Source organism: Chiloscyllium punctatum, chromosome 12, assembly GCF_047496795.1.
Source record: "Chiloscyllium punctatum isolate Juve2018m chromosome 12, sChiPun1.3, whole genome shotgun sequence".
Lineage (NCBI taxonomy): Eukaryota > Metazoa > Chordata > Chondrichthyes > Orectolobiformes > Hemiscylliidae > Chiloscyllium > Chiloscyllium punctatum.
The window spans coordinates 69,996,662-70,021,082 of NC_092750.1; the positions used below are offsets into that span (position 1 = coordinate 69,996,662).

The 24,421-nt window shown below is 40.7% G+C and overlaps 1 protein-coding gene across 5 annotated transcripts in view; it reads right to left on the reverse strand.

Annotated features, from left to right (window-relative positions):
- dock3 (dedicator of cytokinesis 3) overlaps window positions 1-24,421 on the reverse strand; it is an 889,649-nt gene that overhangs the window by 208,432 nt on the left and 656,796 nt on the right. For 4 of the 5 annotated variants that reach the window (XM_072582732.1, XM_072582735.1, XM_072582731.1 and 1 more), the window contains 2 exons: window positions 15,435-15,581; window positions 14,011-14,109 (listed from right to left, as the gene is read on the reverse strand). In XM_072582732.1, the coding sequence (XP_072438833.1) occupies window positions 14,011-14,109; window positions 15,435-15,581 (246 nt within the window). The remainder of the gene's footprint in view (window positions 1-14,010; window positions 14,110-15,434; window positions 15,582-24,421) is intronic. The other variant, XM_072582733.1, reaches the window with a different exon arrangement.

Sequence of the window (24,421 nt, forward strand, 5' to 3'; positions counted from 1 at the left end):
CGAAAGAGTTGGCTCTTGAGAGTGACTATAGATTCCCATTTATGTGGTCACAGGGGGGTTTTGTGTATTTGGGCATATTCATTACTTGAGTTCTGGATTGGCTGTTCAAAGCCAATTTTACTTAATTATTTGAAAAAATTAAACAAGATCTCCAAAGATGGGAGGCACTTCCAGTCTAGTGGTTGGGTCGGATAGCGCTTATTAAGATGAATATTCTCCATCGTTTGCTATACCCTATACGGATGCTCCTCCTGATTTTCAATAAACAAACACTCAGGAGACTGAACGGTTTGTTCAGCTCCTTTGTCTGGCACCGTAAACAGCCCCTCATTAAATTAGCTAAACTGCAGTTGCCTCACAGACTGGGGGGAGTAGACCTTCCAGACATTAAAAATTACCAATTAAGCTCGCTTTTGACCTACGTGAGTGATTGGGTTTGTGGGGACCCTCTTTCAATATGGATAGATATCGAAGACTCCCAGGCAAGGTGCCCCCTTACCAGTTTGCTGTTTTTGGACAAGGTGAGGACAGTTAGGGAATATTGCCATAACCCAATAGTCATTAATACTGTTAAAGCATGGAGGGCAATTCGGCAGAGGGAAGGTAATATTGGCAAAACATCATTGTTTACAACTTTAGTGAGTATGCCAGGTTTTCAACTGGGTATGATAGATTCAGGATTTAAACATTGGGCAGCTAGGGGTGTATCTTGCATGGGTGATTTATGTGAGGGAGACGTAATGATGTCCTTTGATCAGTTAGTACAGAAGTACGAGTTACCTAATAGAGACCTCTTTCGTTTTTTAGGGATTTTATTCAAAAAAAGGCCACACTTTTGACTGATCCCTATAAACCTGACATAGAAAGAGGGGTACTCAGGGCTAAGAGTACACTCTCTGTCAGTACTTTATATCACCAATTGGGGGGTGCCACCTCAGACGAGTCTGATTGACTCTGCAAGATGTGGGAAAGAGAGCTGGGTTTTGAAGTTTCTTCAGAGGCATGGGGGGATATTTGGGAGAATGCAAGGAAGATATCAATTTGCAATAGAACCCATGCTTTACAGTTGAAAATTCTCCACAGGGTCCACCTAGCCCCAGACCGTTTGTCAAGATTTAAACCAGGGGTATCTTCAGCATGTCACAAGTGCAAGGTCTGCACAGGCAGTCTTACCCATTGTCTTTGGTCTTGTGACAGGCTTCAAACATATTGGAGCGCTGTGGTGGATGCAATAGAGAGGATTTTAGGTGTAGGGGTGGAGAAGGACCCTATTTCTCTCCTTTTGGGCCTACCCATTGTATTTCCTGCAGACACGCATAAGAAAAAGCTTTTCAATATTCTTACATTCTGTGCAAGGAAGAATATCTTGCTAGGTTGGATATCCGAAACCACCCCCCCACGCCTATCGGGTTGGCGGAAGATTGTTATGGAGCATATTCCCCTGGATTTTCTCACAAGTATGGTACACCACGAAACTGAGAACTTTTACAAGACATGGCAACCCTTTTTGAAATACCTGGCCACAGATTTATCTGCCACACTAACAAGGGCTTTTATATTGCCGTAACGATTATGTTTAATGAGTCCAATATCCAGGGAGGAGGAACTGTGAATGTATGAGTGTTTTGTTTGGCTGGGCTGAGTTATTACTATTTATTTGTTTGTTGTTAGGTATTTATTTATTTAGGTTTTTTTTAGATTAGATTACAGTGGAAACTACGGGCAATTTAGCATGGCCAATTCACCTGACCTGCACATCTTTGGACTGTGGGAGGAAACCGGAGCACCTGGAGGAAACCCACGCAGACACGGGGAGAAAGTGCAAACTCCACACAGTCAGTCGCCTATGGCGGGAATTGATCCCGGGTCTCTGGCGCTGTGAGGCAGCAGTGCTAACCACTGTGCCACTGTTTCTCTATATACGTTTATACATTCATACAGGAGGGTGAGTTGGGGATTTTTTTTATTATTTGGGTTTAGTTTTGTACTATTTTTGTACTGTTTTGAATTGCATTGTTTTGTATTTGTTGTAATATTTAAAAATCTATTTTTTCTTAATAAAAATATATTCGGCGGGTCGGTGTGGACTTATTGGGCCGAAGGGCCTGTTTCCACACTATAAGTAATCTAATCTAGTAAGGATACTGGCAGATGTCTTTCTCAGAAAGAGCAAAAGCAATTTTGGCTTTTGTAATGCCAAATGAACTGTATCAGTTTAAATACTGGATTAGTGGTGCTGGAAGAGCACAGCAGTTCAGGCAGCATCCAACGAGCAGCGAAATCAACGTTTCGGGCAAAAGCCCTTCATCAGGAATAAAGGCAGTGAGCCTGAAGCATGGAGAGATAAGCTAGAGGAGGGTGGGGGTGGGGAGAGAGTAGCATAGAGTACAATGGGTGAGTGGTGGAAGAGATGAAGGTGATAGGTCAAGGAGGAGAGGGTGGAGTGAATAGGTGGAAAAGAAGATAGGCAGGTCAGACAAGTCAAGGAGACAGTAACTGAGCTGCAAGTTTGAAACTAGGATGAGGTGGGGGAAGGGGAAATGAGGAAGCTGTTGAAGTCCACATTGATGCCCTGGGGTTGAAGTGTTCCGAGGCAGAAGATGAGGCGTTCTTCCTCCAGGCGTCGGGTGGTGAGGGAGCGGCGGTGAAGGAGGCCCAGGACCTCCATGTCCTCGGCAGAGTGGGAGGGGGAGTTGAAATGTTGGGCCACAGGGCGGTTTGGTTGATTGGTGCGGGTGTCTCGGAGATGTTCCCTAAAGCGCTCTGCTAGGAGGCGCCCAGTCTCCCCAATGTAGAGGAGACCACATCGGGAGCAACGGATACAATAAATGATTTGGTGGATGTGCAGGTGAAACTTTGATGGATGTGGAAGGCTCCTTTAGGGCCTTGGATAGAGGTGAGGGAGGAGGTGTGGGCACAGGTTTTACAGTTCCTGCGGTGGCAGGGGAAAGTGCCAGAATGGGAGGGTGGGTCGTAGGGGGGTGTGGACCTGACCAGGTAGTCACGGAGGGAACGGTCTTTGCGGAAGGCGGAAAGGGGTGGGGAGGGAAATATATCCCTGGTGGTGGGGTCTTTTTGGAGGTGGCGGAAATGTCGGCGGATGATATGGTTGAGGAGGTTGAGCAATTCATCAACTTCGTGAGGAGGTTGAGCAATTCATCAACTTCGTGGGTGTCGGTGCTGTGCTCTTACAAGAAGTTAAATGAGAAGATAGAAAGATCTAACGGGTATTTCTCCAGGAAATTGAACATTCAACAACAGAAATATGCAGCAGTTGAGAAGGAGACTTTGAGCTTGGTGTTTACGTTACAACATTTGAATGTTTATATTACCAGTAATGCATCTGAGACAATCATATATATTGATCATATGTGGAGAAATTTAAGGACAAAAATTCCAGGCTGTTTAGATGGAGCTTGTTGTTACAGCCATTCAGTTTGAAAATTGTGCACATGGCAGGACGAGAAAACGTGATTGCCGACACATTGTTGAAACTTGGATGAGAAATGGAGGCATTTGATGGCGCGGGTAAAACAGACAATAATAGAATTAATTATGCATGTTTTCATGATTACAGTCATTGTAAGGTATATGTGTTGTAGTGTACTAACGGTGTAAGATTAAGGGGTTTTAAAATGAAACCATCTTTGGATACTGATGGTTCTTTTTTTTTTAAAAGGGAGGGAGATGTGATGATACTGCTCCTTGGACAAGGCTATTCTGTTCTTCAGTTTTTTGAGATGTGTCTAGTTTGTATGGGTTTTAGGGTCAATGTGATTATAACTAATAGATACTGCCTCAGGCAAAAGGCTGTCGAGATTTTAAAAACACACTTGTACAATGACAGAGGATTGGCCAGTTTTCCCAACTCAGCTTTTCTCTGGTTTGTTTTGGTTTTACCTGTCTGGCTGTTTTGCAGCTGTTGGTCAAGTTTTAGCTGAGAATTCAGAGAAGCTGGTGGGCCCAAAGAAACAACGTCATGCTGATCCTCTCTCTCTCTCTCTCTGACATCTCTCCTGTAAGTACTTGTGTTTGATTTTACCTTTTTTGCCATGTGGCTATATATGGGCATGTTGTAAGTACAGAGGAACCTTGATTATCCAAACAAGATAGGTGGATACTATTTCGTTCAGATAATTGATTATTTGGTTAATTGATTTCCTCTGGGGCTCGGAGTTTTCTGTGAAGCCGGCTCCCCATTCAGGAGACTAGGCAGCAGCACACTGGGCATGAGCCCCCGCCCTCCAGCCGCTCCCCAAACCCACCTGCCCCAACCCCTCCACTCCTACCCCCGCCCACCCCCAACCCCGTCCAACCCACCCTCCTCGTCGACATCCACCCACTCAGGTCCAACCCAAACTTTGTTATCAACCCTGCCGACAAAGGTGGTGCTGTTGTAGTCTGGCACATTGATCTTTACCTTGCAGAGACTTAATGCCAACTCTCAGATGCTTCTTCCTACCTCTCTCTGATTCATAACCCCACATGCCACTTTTGCCAGGACTGTCACTGACCTCATTACTTCTGCAAATCTTCCCCTCACTGCCTCTAACTATATATTTTCCCAATCCTGGACAGCCCGCTTCTACCTCCTTAAACCAGACTACCCTGGTAACTCCATCATATCAGCTTGTTCCACCTTGACTCCATCCTCCCTCCACTTGTCCTGCGCACCTACATCCATGATTCCTTTGATGCCCTTCATATTGACAAATTCCAGTTTCCTGGACCTAATTGCCTTCTGTTCACCATGAATATCAAACCCCTCTACACCTCCATTCCCCACCAGGATGGTCTGAGAGCTCTTGGCTTCTTACTCGACCAGAGACCTGAACAATCCCATCCATCACAACTCTTCTCTGTCTGGCCGAACTTGTTCTCTCTCTCTGAACAACTTCTCCTTTAATTCATTGCACTCCTGCCAAATCAAAAGAGTGGCTATGGGCACCTGCATGGGTCCCTGTTTTGTCTGCCTCTATAGGGTATGTGGAACAATCTGGTTCCAGTCCTACACTGGCCCCCTCCCACACTCTTTTTCAGTACATTGATGACTGTTTTGCTGCCAATTCATGCTCCCACCAGGACCTTGAAAATTTGTTCATTTTGCCTCCAATTTCCATCCGTCTACAACTTTCATATCGCTCATTTCTGACACTTCCCCTCCTTTGCTGGGACCCATGCCTTTGCTGGGAGCCATGTGGTTGTCCATATCCAATCCTTTGATTTGACCTTTCCCTCTCCATTTCAGAGAATAAACTGTCCACTGCCATCCACTACAAATCCACTGACTCCCATAGCTATTTTCACTACAACTCTTCACACCTGATGTCCTTCAAGGATTCCATCTCATTCTCTCAGTTCCTTTGTCGCATCTGTTTGGATAATGCCACCTTACAAAACAGCACTGCTGACATGGCTTCCTTCTAACCATGGCTTTCTGCCTATTGTGGTTGACAGGGCTCTCAACCACATCTGAGCTATTACCTGTGTTTCTGCCCTTGCCTCTTTCCATCGCTCACAGTAGCACGATTGGGTCCCTCCTGTTTTCATTTTTCATCCCACCAACCTTCACGTTCAAATAATTATTCTCTGCCACTTCAGACAACTCCAGCAGAAAGCCACCACCAAACACATCTTCCCCTCACTTCCCGTTTCTGCATTTTGCAATGATTGTTCCCTCCAGCACAGATTAGTACATTCCTCAACCACCAACACTACCCTCCCTTCCCACAGCATCTTCCCATGTAACTGCAGAAGATGCAACACCCGCCCCTTCACCATTTCTCTGCTCAACATCAGTTTTACCAGGTGAAGCAGCATTTCACTTGTACCTCCTCCAATCCTGTGTATTGCATTAGCTGCACCCAATGTGGAGAAACGAAATGCAGACTGGGTGACCGCTTTGTAGAACACCTCCGGTCTGTGCACAAGCATAACCTGACTTTCCCATAGCCAGTTATTTTAACGCTGCATCCTGCTTGCATGCCCACTTGTCTGTCCTCAACTTGTTGCAGTGCTCCACCGAATCACAGCGCAAACTGGAGTGACAACATCTCACCTTCAGACTAGGCACTTTGCAAGCTTCTGGACTTAATATTTATTTCAACACCTTCAAATTATGAATTATCTCATTCCTTCCCTTTCTTTTAGCTTTAGTTGGCACATTCTCTGGTACCATGTCCTCTCTCCCCTTCCCCCTCAGTGGGACTGCCTGTTCTTTCAAGTCTGACAGTTAGACACACCATTGTTCTGCCATTCTCACAATCCAATCACTTAATCTGAACTATCAACATCTTTTCTCCAACAGCACTCTACACTCTCCTCTCCCCTCTAATATAGCATAAATGCTGCTTCCTCCACACTTCATTTCAGTTCTGATGAAGAGTCTTCTAGACCCGAAACGTTAGTTTGCTCTCTCCCGTTGTGATCTTCAGCATTTGATGTTTTCAGTCCAGATTCCAGCATCTACAGTAATTTGCTTCTACAGGGCGTTTTCTCATTTGCCTTTGTTCTAAAAAACAAACACATACCATCTCTATAAAAGCAAATTACTGTGGATGCTGGAATCTGAAACCAAAAGAGAAAATGCTGGAAAATCTCAGCAAGCCTGGCAACATCCGTGAGGAGAGAAAGAGAGACAATCAAGAAATAAGAGGTACATCACGATGAAAAATACATAGAAAAATGATAAATAAAATAAATGAAATAAAATTACGGAGCAGAATAAAAACAGAGGGGTCGAGATGGGATAATTATCTGAAGTTGTTGAATTCAATGTTGAGACCAGCAGGCTGTAATGTGCCTAGTCGGAAGATGAGATGCTGTTCCTCCGGTTTGCGTTGAGCTCTGTTTTCATTCTGCTCCATAATTTTATTTCATTTATTTTATTTATCTTTTTTTAAATTTTTTTTCACTGTTCTGTACCTCTTATTTCTTGATTGTCTCTCTTTCTCTCGCTCCCCACTGTCTCATCACCTTTTTCCTCTCCTCTTCCCCCTTTGCTACCCTTCTCCCCGTTTCCCATTTTGCCTCTGCTTCACCCATCCCCCCATCCTTCACATATTTTGTCACATAGCACTGGCTTCAGGCTTGGTCATTCATAGCTCCTAATCTCCCTATAATCTCTCTATGCACTGTCATTATCATCTCTTTATTGCTACCTTTGCTTCTGGAACCTTCTCTCAGCCTAGCATAAATATCTCCCTATTTCTCCCTTATTTTAGCTTTGACAAAGGGTCAGTCAGACTCGAAACGTCAGCTCTTTTCTCTCCTTATCGATGCTGCCACACCTGCTGAGATTTTCCAGCATTTTCTCTTTTAGTTTCATGCTCTCAAACTACTTATTGAAAGGATAAGTTTATTTTAACAAATGAGTCATTTACAAAATTATTAAAACAAATGCATGGCTAAAGTGTCTTTTGTTCTAGTTAACAGTAATAAAAAGAAACAAATTGACTATAAAAACAGAAATTGCTGGATAAATTCAGCAGGTCTGGCAGCATCTGTGGAGAGAAAGCAGAGTTAATGTTTCAAGGCCAGTTACAGTGCTTCAGGAGACAGCACACTGTATTCTCTCCACACCTGATGAGGTGCTCCAGCAATTTCTGCTTCTGTTTCAGATTTCCAGTGTCTGTAGTTCTTTGTTTTAAACAATTTGACTAGTTTGGAGATAAAAAAGTAGTGGCTTTTGCTTTATTACCAGACCACTCCTCTGGTCAGAGTTGTAAAAACTGGAAGAAGTAATCACCACAAATGATCTATACTGATCCTGACACGCTGTTTTAATATTCCAGCATTGCAGACCTTCTCTCATATGAGTGACTAATGTCACTCGTGATGATCACTGATTACATAATTTACTGTACTATAATCCAATCAGTAGCATCTAAACAGTATAGATACTACAATGCAAGGATACTACAATGCTGCTTGTAGACTACTGATATTTGCACAGCACTTCAACACCTGGGGAAAATAGGCATGGCAGCCATCAGACAGGAGTCAGTGAGAACGCCAGTGCCTATAAGCAATGGAGACAGAGAGCAGGACTTTTTGGAGTTAACAAGAGCAGCACCATGGCTGTAAACAGCCTGCCTCAAACCAGAAAGAAGTCAGATCCTCAGTCAGAAAGAAAAATTGAAGAGTGACTATGCAAGGAAGCAGTTAGATGATTGGTTGGTGCATATTTCCTATACATCTTATCTAAACTAGGGAATTTCAAATCAGGATATGCAGAGCATTTACTTAAATAATGAGAACATAAACAAAGGCAGGACTAGAGATATTAATTAAAATTCATTTTGCAAAAGTTTTAATAAAACACTATAATGATGGTGGGGAGGTATTTACCTGTGGCTAGAATCTATTTGTAATAAATTCGCAACTGCTGTTTAGAATTTTCTGTCCACTTGGGTCTAAAAGACAAGTCAATTGGGGAATTCTGCATACTTTTTAAAATCTTCTGAAATTGCATTTCAGTGCGATTTACTAATCTGCATGAACTCTGAAATGTTGAAGGCCAATTCATAAATGTAAGGTATAAAGGAAGTCATAGGATCATAGAATCCTTACAGTGTGGAAAATTTGGCCTAACAAGTCCACACCAACCCTCCGAAGAGTAATCCACTCAGACCCATTCTCCTACCCTATTACTCGATATTTTCTCCTAACTAATGCACCTAACCTACATATCCCTGAACACTATGGGCAGTTTAGCATGGCCAGTTAACCTGACCTGCACATCTTTGGACTGTGGCATGAAACTGGAGCTCCCTGAGGAAACCCACGCACACACAGGGAGAATGTACAAACTCCACACAGACAGTTGCCTGAGGCAGGAGTCGAACCCAGGGTCCCTGGCGCTGCGAGGCAGCAGCACTAACCACTGAGCCACTGTGCCAGAGAGGAAGTGTCTCATGATTGCTCACAATTTGCTGCCTATCATAAAGCCTTGCGACATACAGATATGGATTCCATAGGTTTGCTGAAGTCTCAAAGGACACCTAACTTCAGTGCACTATGCCATTTTATTAACCTGTCTCTTGAATGGTTAGAAGGGCCTGTAAAATGCTGATTCTTTACTCTGGAATCAGCTGAAGACACTACTTATACAATGATATGGATAGCAAAGTATTTATTCATCAACAGAAAAGTTCAAGAGTTGCAGAAATAAACAGGTCCACATGTACTCTGGACTGAACAAGGACTATTTGCCATATAACCATTAAGTAATAACACGATGAGAGAAAGTCCAAACCTACCTCATTCCTCCTCAAAATGGATCTCAATAAGGTTGTGACTGGCCTTGAGCTCAACAGTGCTTAACTCTATTGAGGTTTCTTGCTTGCCCCTCCAGGCGAATGTCCTTGTCCTCATATGCAGGGATTGCTCTCAATCCCCCATTTCATATGAATTCAGCAGATTCACTCTTTGCTGGCTTCAGTCATGAAAGGCACAGCATATCACAATCATATGGCATACCCTTTCTAACTTATACTCCAAAGTTCCATTAAGTGGTTCAGGTAAGAGACTCACATCTTAAGGAGGCCTATGGTCTGCTCCATTACAGCCCTGGTGGCAGAATTGCTGTCAGCTTGAAGGTTTCATAAAAGTATCAACATCCATGTTTGAGGGATAATCCTGGTATCCTAGTGCTTTCCCTGAATGACCCATGGGTCCTTAAACCTCCTTAAGACCTAGAAGAATGAAGGAATCTGAGAGTTCTCTAGCATGCATGCATTATGGCAGCCCTCAGGATATTGTTGCACACCTAAAACATCTGGATCATAGATCATTGATAGAGTGAAGCCTTTTCTGTAGATGAACCTGGAGGTGAACAATAATAGTTCCTGATAAAAGCTAGAGAGGCAAGACCCAGATTGAGCTCAGTTGGAGTACCAGCTAAACAAAAAAGGCACCCTGCCAGAATTTAGAAAGATTGACGACGGGAAATCAGGGTGAAGCAATGAGCTAATTGGTAGTTAGTGAATAAGTTATTTTTGTCTACTTTAAAGCTGCATAAGAGAAATGCAAGCGTTCCAGCTTCTTCCTTTCAAAAGAAAACTTTATTAATTTTCTACTTTAAATTTGGTGTAAGGATTTTTCTTTTAACTAAGGACATAGCAGGGGAGCTCAGTCCCATGTATTGCAAGGCCTGCAGTACTGGGAAATCTTAGATATACCTGGCAGTCTGACGAACCACATCTGCAGGAATTGTTCAGCTTGAACACTGGATTCTGGAGCATGAACTTTGGCTGGACGTACATCAGTGCATCTAAGAGGCTCAGTGTTATGTGGATAGTATGCATTTAGTTGTGGTCACCTTGCAACTTAAAGCAATGCAGTCAAGAGAGGAAATGGGTGACCATCAGAAGAAAGGTGGTAGTCAGGAAAGCCCTGGGGTGCATCTCACTCAAGAACAATTTTCTGAGTTTAAAAATGGTGAGAGTGATAATTCCTCTGGGGAGTACAGACAGCACACTGTTGCACAAGGCAGGAATAGGCAGAGAGAAAGAGATCAAGTGAAAATCTCACCAATGTGAAAATACTTACTTCTTATTTCCTGTTAGTTAGACAGTCCTCTCTGCATCTTAATAAGTTTTCCCCTAGACCACACATTTAGTGCAAGAACCTTTGGTATGGTACCTTTCCGAAAGCACCACGTCTCCAGGTTCCCCTTTATCCACATTACATCCTACTTCCTCGAAGAACTCTAATAAATCTGTCAAACACAATTCCCCTTTCACAATACCATGCTGACTGTGCCTAATTGCATTGAGATATTCTAAGTGCCATCCAATAGCATGCTTAATTATAGATTTTAGCATATTCCCTATGACAGATGTTAGCCTTACCTGTAGTTGCCTGCTGCCTGTCTTCCACATTGGAATCTCGAAGCATGCCCAGTTATCTTATTGAAGCTTATAAGATCCTGAGGGGACTTGGCACGGTGGATGGAAAAAAGATATTTCCCCTTGTGCGAGATAAAAATAGGAAGTTCCATCTTAAGATGGAAATGCTAAGAACTGATTTTCTGTCAGAATCATGAATCTGTGGAAATCTCTTCCTTGGAGACCACTGAAGGCAGAGTCATTGAATATATTATAGGCAGAGTCATTGAGTATATTATAAGCAGACGTTGATAGAGCATTAGAGTTCAGGGATATAGGATAGGTAGGAAAATAGAGTTCAGACCACAGTCACAATGATGGAGCAAGGTCAAGGGATTGCATAGCTTGTTCCTGCTCCTAAGTTTTATAGTTGTGAATGCCAAGCATCATCAACCGTGAAATCAGTGGTGCTGTATAAAACCATTAAAATTTGAAGAACATAGATATTCTCAGAAAAGATAATATTGGTTGATTATATGACAGAATTTGTTAATTAATATTCATCCTTTGTCTAAACTTGGGGTGTTACTATGATCAGTTGTTAGCTCTAAGTACCACATGAAAGGTATATTAGTAATCTGCCTCTTTTTACCGAGGATGTATCTTGTATTTAATTTCTTGTAGCCCTTTCTCACTACAGTTAATAAGAAACATCATCTCAAAGGTCTTGGTATGAAACTGAGGCAGATATTTGGTATGTGGAGAAATGTCCTTAAAGGATTTTTGACTTTGACTTTGCTCGGTGAGCAAACCTACATCCAGAACCTCAACCTGAGTTACAAATCTTCTCAAAACTCGCTAAGATCTTTGACTTTCTTGAGGTGGAGTCAGAGGGGAAACGTCATTTCTAAAGAATGGAACAATTTACTGGAACTGTTTTTGCTTTTGCATTTTGACAGTTATGCATATTATTGGTGTCATCAAAACAAATATCAAATAATAATTTTTATTCCATAGATAGAAACCTGAAATTAACTTTTTATCAAAAATAAAGCTTAAAATATAACTTGAGCTCAGAGCCAATGATAGTTATCCAATTTGCATAACCCTACTTCCACAGTCCAATCCAATGAGGCAAAGGCACCATATCTCAAAAAAACTGCCAAGGATGTTACCACGGGAATTTAATTGAGCTTCATGTCCTGTTCCCTTTAGCAAGTAATCAAGGTATCACCTAAGGTACTCAACTGGTGGAGTTGAACTTGTTAACCTATTGCTTGGACCGTGGGATATGGCAGGAAATAGGGTTTCCAGTCAAGCTACAATAGTTGTATGCCATAACCTGTTTGCTTGAGCAATAGCATCCTGGCTGAGTAGGTGGTCCCCAGAAATGAATTGATTATACTACAAGAGTAATAACTGTGTTTGAATCCCTATGTAATGATCCAGAGACAAGACCATTCTGTGCGCATCCTGCTTTTTCTGCAGTTAAGAGGACAAACAGCTGAGATGCTGATGAGAGAAGACCCAACTGGGGCTCCTGCATCCTTCTCCTCTCTTCAACCTACCTTACAAATTTTAGAACCCTGTTGCAAGTGATGACCATTCAGAGATGCATCTGCTGCTGACAGAGACTGCAATGCTGTCTCTAGAAGAATAGCCATATCAGCCAGCTGCACCATGAAAATGCACCCAACAAGGAAACAGCAGAACCATAAAAATCAGTCTGAAGCCACATAAGTTATCACAGAATCATAGAGATGTACAGCATGGAAACAGATCCTTCGATCCAACCCATCCATGCCGACCAGATATCCCAACCCAGTCTATGTAATCTAATTTAAGTTGTGGGGTTGACACTGAGACTGCATAAAAGAGGGTGGCACGGTGGCTAGCACCGCTGCCTCACAGCGCCAGAGACCTGGGTTCAATTCCCGCCTCAGGCGATTGACTGTGTGGAGTTTGCACGTTCTCCCCGTGTCTGCGTGGGTTTCCTCCGGGTGCTCCGGTTTCCTCCCACAGTCCAAAGATGTGCAGGTCAGGTGAATTGGCCATGCTAAATTGCCCGTAGTGTTAGGTAAGGGGTATGGGTGGGTTGTGCTTTGGCGGGGCGGTGTGGACTTGTTGGGCCGAAGGGCCTGTTTCCACACTGTAAGTAATCTAATCTATTCTCACCTGCCAGCACCCAGCCCATATCCCTCCAAACCCTTCCTATTCATCTATCTATCCACATGCTTCTTAACTGTTATCAAAGTCCAGAAACTGCATATCTTGTTATTTCCAGTTTTGCCTGCAATTTCTGTTTTTGTATCCCTTTTATTTCTCAGGATTCTAGTTGAATTATTCTATCCTTTCTCATTTTGTAAATGGTTTGTGTATGTGTAAGCAATTTGGAGTATTTTTTTCTGAATTTAAATAAGATCAAGTACAATAAATCTAACTTCTTCTTTTGTAAGCTCAATAAAGCCCATCTGCTTGGTTCTTTGTGATTGCAGTGTGTAAACAGTTAGATCGTATGGAACCAGCAAATACATGCTTTTCAAAAAATCTGAGATGAATAGGAAAAGAAAGGAACCACTTGAACCCTTCACACCTGATTATAACCTTAGCCAGGTACAGAGCAAATTTCCCAGCAACTATTCTCAATTTAAAATTTAGGGTTGAACTACAATCACCACATCCCCCTCCCCATTGCCATAAAGCCATTGATGATCTTTTTGAGTGAAATTTACAAGTTTTAAATTATCCTAGCCATTGGTTTTGTTGCAGATATATGCCCACTCTTGGAATTGGGTTCAAACTATTCAATTTATTTCTTATATCTAGCTGATATGACAAATGGATACATGATTCTCCTAATGTTTGCACTATCTATTAGAAATGGCCTGGTACTCTTGAATTAATAAGAATATGTGACTGTATAAATCTGTTATAAGCTTAAGGTTAAATGTAACAAACTTGCTCCCTGTGCTTGATATCCATAGGGATTATATTATTCCAAAGAATGACACACAATGGGAACAAAGTTAAAAGGAGAAACCAGCATCATGTTTTGAATGTGCAAAGTGATGATCAGAGCTGATTCCCAGGGGCTGGAGAACGCTGAGGTGATCTTGCTTTTTCTAATACCCATATTGTCACTTAGTCTACTCATAGAAGGCTGACAGTCAAATTATTTTACCTTGAGCTCCTCCTTGCTCTGGAAATTATCGAGCAATTGTTGATAGTGGTTATCTGCCATTTGCCGAAGTAGGGATAGTAGACAGGTGACATACTCCCCCTAGGGAACCAGAGCAAAGTACAACCATCAATGTCTCAGGTCACAACACAGCATATGGCACACCCAGTTAAAAGGGTTGAAATGGTTGTAGCAGGACAATGATGCACACAGAGTTTTATGGATTTATTATGGAATTGCATGACGCATCTTTGATAAACTACATAAATAAAATGTATTTAGTACGTCATAAGGGCTCCAGCTCAACTGACATTTGAGGTGTGGAGAGTTAGTGTTCTCTAATCCACAGTTCTCTAATCTAAGTCTCCATGGTCTGGGAGAAGTGTAATGAGAAAGGAACTTGTTCTTATTTGAAGTGAAAAATAGGAGGCTTATAGTTGCAGGAAACATTACAATTCCCAATAGTCTGTCAAAAGACAACAAACTCACTTTCATTTAATTTATTTTGATGTTTATTAATATCTATTATTTTTGTTTCCCCATTGGTACAGTTAAGCACAAAGCCATACTGAACTGGGTCCAAAATTCAATCTAAGGTTTCTACTGAACTGACTGTTACCAAGGCAGCAGTCACAGTATTGTAATTGGTTTCAGAAGCCCTGGGCTAAGGGGAAAAATAAGAGGATGGTAGATTTATATGGAAGGATGAGCTAATTGGGTTGAGTGGTTTCCCGCATCTATACTTATCTTTGTGAACTTTATAAAAGCAGCCAACCTGCAAATTTTGCTTATACTATATATAAATTGTTCAGCTGTCATTTAACACATTTAGGTCTGTGACTAACTAGAAGACAATCATGAAATCAATGTCAAACTTTTATTCAAATACAGCAATAGTAAATTAATTTTTTTTAGGAAGTCTGCTAAATGTCACAGAAATGTGCACGCAATGGTTATAGTTTGCCAGATGATTTATCGCTTAAAGAGGCATTGTCATCAAATTGCCCAATAAGTCCTCACTAATTCTATATGAACCCCAAAGGATCACAGATTTACAGAATGACCAACTTTTTAATATATTTGGTATAAATATTCCAGTAAAAATAATTGAAAGGATATCAGGTTGAAACAAAATTATTTCCCATTATCATCCAACTACATTGCATAACAGAAATCATGCTTGCCTGATGACAAAAATCATGTCTTAATTCCTTGGATCCTGTCAGATAACAATGCAACTTTAAGGATCAGAATGCAGTCAATCTAAATATACCTAAATATGGAGTCTAGATGAAGTGCGAACATGAGATATTGAATTTATACACAATTTTGCAGACAGAAAGGCTTGTGAGGTGTGGGTTTGGGAGGTGGGAGGGAGAAATTCATGCATGGGTGAGAACTATTAAAAAGGATTGTTAGTTACTAACAGTTATCTCTGCCGTGCACTGTGGGCAACGCTGTCCTCTTACCGCCTCCGCCATCTGGGACTTATTCATGATAGCAAGCAGAGTCTGTAGTAGGACATCAAGAAGGCTCTCAACCATCATCTCCACCTCTTCTGACACTGAGCACTCCTGGATCACAGCACAATGACAGTTAATACATTAAAAGCACATGTATAAGATTTGTGAAATAATGATTCTTAGCAAGTTACCTAGTACCGTAACACTCATGGTCTATTAAGAGCAAATTTTAACATAGTGAAAAACTCTTTCTTTTTTAATTAATTATTTTTGATAATGCTCCTGTGAACTGTCACAGGATGTTTTGCTGCTATAAAAATGATGTGTAAGTGCTAAATGCTGTTGCTCATGAGGAGCTTAAATAGTTAAGGTTTAAAAAGATGACTGTTTCTTTGTTAATGGTAAACCAGAAGCAAACAATCTCTGCAATTTATGTAGGGATATTGATCACAGTTTAGGAAATAAAACATTCCATTTGATTGGAATCATCATGACTAAAACTGTGAACAAATTTGTGATGCATGCTGAGCGGACTCATACGTATTCGTACTCATACAGAGAATGTCTAGGAGATGGTTTTGTAGGAGCAGTTTATGGTACAGCCCACTAGGGAACAGGCAATTCTGGATTTAGTGATGTGTAATGAGGCAGACTTGATTAGGGAGCTGAAGATGAAGGAACCTTGAGGGGGCAGTGACCATAATATAATAGAATTCACCCTATAGCTTGATAGGGAGAAGACTCAATCCAATGTAACAGTATTACAATTGAATTAAGGTAACTACAAAGGCATGAGGGAGGAGCTGGCCAAAGTTGACTGGAAAGGAAAATGGTGCAGCAGCAATGGCAGGAGTTTCTGTGTGTAATTTAGGAGGCATAGCAAATAATTCATCCCAAGGAAGAAGAAATGTTCTAAGGGGAGGATGAGGCAGAAATCCTGTTTAAGAGGGAGGAAGGCAGGAGACAGGAAACTAGATGCCAGTTAGCCTGACCTCGGTCATTGGTAAGATTTTAGAGTCCATTATTAAGGAAGAGATTGTGGAGTACTTGGAATAACATGGTACAATAGGTAGAGTCAGCATGGCTTCATCAAGGGCAGGTCAAATGAGAGTCAGTGGACATTATTGCTAAGTTTTCAGATGACACAAATATAGTTGGAAGGACAGGTAGTGATGAGGAAGCAGGGTGGCTCAAGAAGGACTTGGACATGGTAGATGAATGGGCAAAGAAGTGGCAGATGGAACACAATGTGGGAAAGTGAGAGGTTATACATTTTGGTAGGAAGAATAGAGGTGTAGACTATTTTCCAAATGGGGAAATGCTTTGGAAATCTGAAGCGCAAATGGAAGTCCTATTTCAAGATTCTCTTAATGTTAACATGTAGGTATAGTTAGCAGCTAGGAAGACAAATGTAATCTTGGTATTCATTTCAAGAGGGCTAGAAAACAAGAGCAGAGATGTACTGCTAAGGCTGTTTAAGATGCTGGTCAAACTGCATTTGGAATATTGGGAAAGACATGCTGGCATTGGAGAGAGTCCAGAACAGGTTTACAAGAATGATCCTGGGGATGAAGGGCTTATAATATGAGGACTCCGGGTATGTACTTGATGGTGTTTAGAAGGATGAGGGTGATCTGACCAAAACCTACAGAATACTTAGAGGCTTAGATAACATGGAGGTGGAGAAGATACTTCCACAAGTAAGGACCCAGGGGCACAGCCCTCGGGTTGAAGGGACAATTCTTTAGAGCTGAAAAGAGGAGGAATTTCTTCTGCTAGAGGGTGATGACTCTATGGAAGACAAAGAGTTCTGCAGTGGGCTGTGGTGGCCAAGTCATCGAGTGTATTTAAGGCAGAGATAGATCTGTTCTTAACTAGTAAGAGGATAAAGGGGTACTGGGAAAAGGCAGGAGAATGGGGTTGAGAAACATATCACTTATGATTGAATAGCGGAGCAGATTCAATGGGCTGAATTACCTAATTCTGCTTCTTTACTTTATGGTCTATTCTTGTGTTAATATACGTACTTGAAACCAAGGAAAGGAAATACAGCTTATATGAGTATTCCAAAAAAACCCTGCAAAAAACGAAAACAAAAAGCAGCAATCTTAAAAGGATAGTTCAACCACTCATGAACTATTACCAGCTTGAATAGCCTAACAGTTTTGTTTATGTTCTCTTTTGCTTCCAAGGTTCTTGTTTAATTGTAAATAAATGGTTTAGCTTGGACCGTGTAATGGTCTTTAGCACCTAATGATACAACAGATCCTGTTAGCAGTCAATGTAATTACAAAATTTGTTTGTAGGATGTGGTTAACTCTCATAAGGTTGCATTGATTATGAATCTGACAGTGGTGGTTGTGATGGTGGGGAAGCAAGGAAGGGTGTCCTTGAATTGCTCAAATCCAGATTACATTAAGTAGAGCATTTCCAGATTTTAGCCTATCAGTGATGAAGTTTCAAAATATATCTAAGTCAGAATGGTCTGCGACCCTGTCCTTCCTAGTGGCAGGTGTCAAATGGCTGTGACATACTATCAAAGCAAGCTTGCATGATGCTGTGATGCAATATGTAGACAACATACGTTGCAGCCATAGTTCAGATGTCTTAAAGAATGAATATTAAATTTAGCGGCCAGGAGACATACTCAAGTTTTGCGTGTGCTTCCTCCAGGTGTTCCAGTTTCCTTCCACAATCCAAAGATGTGCAGGTTAGTTGAACTGGCCATGCGAAATTGCCCATAGTGTTCAGGGATGTGTAGGTTAATTGCATTAGTCATGGGAAATGCAGAGTAATAAGGAGGGGAATGGGTCTGGGTGGGATGCTCTTCGGAGGATCAGTGTGGGCGTGTTGGGCCGAATGGCCTGTTTACACACTGTCGGGATTCTATTAAAATCTATAATTCTATAAAAGTGGGCTGTTTGTCCTGAATTGTTGTTGGAATACCATAGAAACACCCAGTAGGTGCTTCAGGAATGATTTGAAGCATCGTTGTGATTAACTGTTCAAAATAAAGAAGCAGGGTTCTCAAAATGACACACTTTGAAGAAAATTCTGAACAAAAGGATGAAAATAATGATGAATTTGAACATATCATACCAGTCACAAGAAGGTTTAGTCCTATGATGAATATGCTAATCACAGATTGCTTTAATTGTGCGGTACTAGATAATATTTGCAGTCCAAACATACATTGAACAGATTGGGTAAAATATCAATTTAGTTCATTAAGTACTAAGAATTGATGAAGGAGTAAGGGATATAAACCTTAAGTTTCATGATGAGCAGTTTGAGCATACTAAACATAGTTATAATTCCAAGTAAAAGTAAAAAAAATCAATTTGAAAAGAAATTCTATTGCCTCTAGTGAGATAATTATCCTGTTGAGTTACTTTTCTATGAAAAAAGGCATAAATGAAAAACATGGAGTATGACAAGGTATTTATTATTGAAAGTCAACTGATTTGCAAGTTATCCTGTCAAGAAAATACTGCATCCATCCACACACCACACTCCAAAAAACCTGTGATGTCTCTCATTATCTAATATGCCTTCTACTGTCATCTCATTCCTGTCCAACTCATTCATTTCCTTGCTGAACTTGTGGACTCAAACAGTAGAACAGCTCTCAAACCCTTGTACACATCTAACCCTGAATAAGATTTCTGAATTGAAATTGTTACCATTACAGAAACCTGGCAAGGGTGATGATATCTTAACCCTTAAGTCTCTTTGCTTAGATCTTCTAAAACTTGTTCCACTGAGACTACCAGAGTTGGTGATTCAACTTTTATCACCAGATCGCACCTCGGGTGACTGCCTAATTCTCTGGCACGTTCTCCTTCTTTGACCAGATCATCTTGTTCTATTTCTCAACCAAAATCTTAATTTTTTTACTCCCCTCCCATGTTTGATAAAATTTGCTCATTCACGATCATATTTTGAAACTACTTTCTTTGTTCAGTTTCTATCAAATCACTTATTTTTCGGGGACATTTCAACTACTACCTCAACTCACTGTATTCTTTCTCTCCTCTCAGAATTATCTGCCTTCTTATCCACTTTAAATGTCAACATCTATTTAAATTCCGCCAACCCATATTCACAGTCATCCATTTAAGTCTCATTTGTTTCATCGTATCAATCACAGATAAGTCAATTTCTAATAACTTTCTACTGTCAATCCCTACCCATGTTCCCTTCCAAGTCACAACCCTACCACCTTCTGTATGCATTTATGAAAACAAAAATTATCCCAATGCACTTCCAACTGCACCTTCAAAATCCCAACCTCTAACCTTTGTTTACCACAATAATTTAGCATCTGCTGATATACTCAATTTCATTCTCTTGCTAGTGTTTGGTGCATTGTCCCTCAAAAGAAATATTCCCTTTCAGCCTTCCCATTACCACTACTAAATGCCTTCCCCCGATATAGTCGTCATCCATATTCCCAAACATCTAAGTGAATAAAAGCACGTGCAATATAATTAGTTTGACCATTCAGTACAAATCTGACTGAACTATATAATGCTCCTGTTGACCTGCCAAAATTGCTTACGATTTCCGGAATATGTCATAGTGCAATAAACCCCTGGCTATGCTACTGAAAACCATCTTCTTAAACTTCTTTCCTCTGGCCTCCTTATGTCCAACAATAAATGGGAACAGCTCATTACGTATTTTTCACTAGGGTTAAGACAATCAAATGTCTCTTTCTTACATAATCCCACTGGTCCAAAATTTCTCTAAAGACCTACTACCCTGCCTCAGCCATGAACTCTCATTTTTTGTTTATTTTCTCTCATGAATTCTTCTACATCCATCTTGGCTAAGAGACCCACCTCATGGTCCTTGAATTCTGTTCCTAAAAGATTGCTTGTCACCCAACTTCTACTCCTGCTTTTCAATTTAACCTTTACTGTCAAAAGTTTCTATATTCAGGTATCGTCATCCTTGCCATTATCATCATCAATCCTTTCCTTAAAAACCTATCCTTGATATCACAGTGCTTGCAAACTTTACCCTTTTGCCAAGCTCTCAGTCCTCTTCAAAAATCTTGAACATGCTGTCACCTCTTAAGTTTGTTCACATACATCCTGGAATTCCATGTTTGAGTTTCTCCAATCCAGCATCTGCCCCATGCTACAATCCTGAAACAGTTCTTCTCAAAGTTACAATTAACATCCTATTTGACTTTGACAAAGGTAAAATAATCCATCCTTCTTGACCTGTCTGGAACCGTTGACACAACTCTTTGCACCAGCTTCCTCCTATATCAGGATGAGAACTTCTGTGCGCTTGGTTGCACTGTTATTTGTCTAATTATAGCCACAGTGCTAAATACAATGCATTTTTTCTCTTTTTGCTTCCATACGGTTACATCTAGTGTTCCACATGGATCTATCCTTGGCTCCCAATGTTTTGTCCGTATGCTGTCACTTGGCAGTTTCCAAAACCACAAATGTTAGCTTGTCACATGCATGCAGTTGACTTTACCTCACTACCACCTCTCCTGAGATTGCCACCGTTGCTGAGTCATGAAACTGCTCGTCTGACATATAGTCCTGGATAAGCAGAAATGTCCTTCAATTAAATTTTCTGATGAGTATACCATTGTTTAGGTCACTATTCCAAACTCGTTTCCCTAGCTATCAATTCGATCCTTCTACTTGACAACAGTCTGAAACTTAACCAGGCTGTTTCCAACCTTGGTCTCACTAACCCAGAGATAAGCATTTGACTACATATTCATATCATCACCAAAATCATTTTTCTCCCACCTGTCTAAGCTCACCTGACCACACCTGCCTCAGCTTACTTTTAATGAAACTTTCATTTCCACCTTGTTATGTCTCGACTTGATTATTCCATTGCATCTCTGGCTGAGCTCCTACATTTTCCAATCAAACAACTTGAGGTCATTCAAAACTATGTGGTTTATGTCTTAACTTCCACCAACTCCTATCCATCTGTCATCCCTCTGTGCACTGACACAGTGGTTCAGTCAAGGCAACCTAATTACCTTTAATGATTTTAATTTTGAATGACTTTAACGATCTTAAATAATTTAAACATTCTTATTCTTGCTTTCGGATCTCTTCATTGTCTTTCCTTTTCCTGTCTCTGTTAATACCTCAACTCTTTAAGGTTTTCGGACCTTTTGAACAGTCCCAATTTTAATTACTCCATCATTGCTTATTATATTTTCAATTGCCTTGAGCCTAAGCTGTAGACTTTTTTCTTTAACCCTTTTTTTGCTCTGCACTGTACACTTCTCCTTTAAGAAGATCCTTAAAAACATACTGTCTTTTTCATAAAGATACAGGTCATCTGACTTATCTATAAAATAAAAATCAAAGAAAATAAATCTGAAAGTTTATATCAAATATTAAAAATCCCATCCAGCAGCCGTTTCTGGACACAAGACTTACAGAAGAGATCAGTGGGTAATAGGAAATCCTGTGTTGAGAGGTGCTTATCGTAAGACTTCCACTGGCAGATATTTTAGCAAGCGAATTGTCATATATCAAAAGTAATGGGACAAAGCCAGAACTTACATTCATCCTACGTTTTATAAAGCTAGCAGCTAAATATTGTATTTCTAAAATAGTACATTGCAAATATAAAAGGGTTATTATGGACAAAAACATAGATAAATGGATAGGAGCTGAACTTGGGATACTTGTTATTTTTACTTTATAAAGGAAGAAATTTTGCGAATAACATATGCAAAGATATATGAATATGGTTATGGTCATGAATGCTGCAACTAAAAGTAATTTCTGCAACAGATTTGATGAAATAAATTATATAACATTTAAAAGCTATATATGCATGAGACAAGACTGCGGTCTTGAAGAAAATTCAGAGAATACTGAGGTGTCACAGTAGCTCAGTGCTTAGTACTGCTGTCTCACAGGTCCAGAGACCTGGATTTGATTCCAGCCTTGGGTGAATATCTATGTGAAGTTTTCTTCCCGTGTCTGCCTGGGTTTCTGCCAGGTGCTCCGGTTTCCTCCCACAGTCCAAAAATATGTAGGTTAGGTCAACTGGCCATGCTAAATTGACGACTGTGTGCAGGTTAGGTGGGTTAACCATGGGGAATGCAGGGTTACAGAGGTAGGGAGTGGGAGTGGATTCAATGAGCCATATGGCCTGCTGTAGGGATTTAATGAAAAAGATCATCTGTGAGGAAAATATAATTCAGAAGATTTGTTGTACTCTACGCGAGGGTCATAAAGAATCAAAAGGTCTCGGGATGACATCTCTTAATAACATGATCTTCAAGTTATAAAAGGTTCATTCCTCACCATTTAATCAGAATTAATTTCAAAATTTCACACTCTGAACAATTGATTGAAGTCAACAAGGTACCTTGTACTTTAAGTGCACATGTGCTTTGTGATGAGGGTCCTGAGGAACAGAGCACAGTAGATCAATGTGTGGAAAATGGTAATATGAAGGAGCATGACACGTGGGACAAAGCTATCACATTCACAGTGTGATGAACTCAGTACTTGGAAAGAAGCTTTTAAGATATCTCTTTAAAGCCGATGAGAAACCAAGCTAATATTGGAAAGATGAATTCTTGTCTATGAGGTAATTAGACATCTAACAAATTATCCTAGCTTGACGTTATTAAGGACACAGGATTCAGGTAAGAGACAATGCCATAAACTAGACTGTGATTTAACATTGCCACGGAGACAGGGATTTGCTAATCAGAAAGGTCAATTACAGCAAATAGATGGTTTTAGAGCACAGATCTTGAGTGGGGCAATTTTATTGTCACTGTTCCATTTCTGCCAGAGATTGTTTAACAATGTTTATTAAGGGGGTTGGATAACAGATTGCCTGAGGGATCTGTGTCATCAAGACTGCCCAAAACTTAGCCAATCAGGATTTCTAAAACTGTACTATTGGTGTTAATTGTATCCAAGGCCCTTGGATAGAGTAGAGTTGCCAGTGAAAGCAGCTCAAAGGTAAAATCCGTTAAGTAAGAAAGTGAGAAACCCTATATAATGTATGCTGAGTTGGATGTATTGCAAGATTGCATACCGGGCCACAGTTATTTGGGAAGTATCTGAGAGCTTATAATTGTACTGTGAAATATATGTTGCATAAGCTATTGACAGTGTAATTCATTTATTTGAGTGAAATTTAATTTGTCCTTCACTGTGTGGTGTAGATTGTGTAATTTATATATATATTTGAATATCATTTGATTTTGACCTGCTGGCATTTGGACTTGGTTTGTATGTATAAAGGGTTTTAACGATTAACTTGTCAATGGGCGGCACGGTGGCACAGTGGTTAGCACTGCTGCCTCACAGCGCCAGAGACCCGGGTTCATTTCCTGCCTCAGGCGACTCTCTGTGTGGAGTTTGCACATTCTCCCCGTGTCTGCGTGGGTTTCCTCCGGGTGCTCCGGTTTCCTCCCACACTCCAAAGATGTGCAGGTTAGGTGAATTGACCATGCTAAATTGCCCGTACTGTTAGGCAAGGGGTAGATGTAGGGGTATGGGTGGGTTGCGCTTCGGCGGGTCGGTGTGGACTTGTTGGGCCGAAGGGCCTGTTTCCACACTGTAAGTAATCTAATCTAATCTAATCTAATTTTTAAAATCCTGACTTTTTTAAAACCAGTGAGGGGGAGTTCCCCAGGGTGATGTTGAGAATATGTTTGTATTTGGGAGAGTTTTAAAAGCAAACACAGTAAACATTGAGGAGCATTAGCTTATTTCCTGTTTAGAAGGATCAGGAAACCTTTCCTTAGAAGAAAATCCATACTTTGGAAAGCTTTTGTTTTTCAGTTCACAGATGTTCTGGTGAAGGTTAGGTTCATGAAACTGTTTCTCCTAAAAAAAGGAGATAGTTTAAACTTAGAAAATAGGTTACTTCAGTGTAAGGATTTTAGTTTAAAAGTTTCAGATCCTAAGTATTGATTAGAA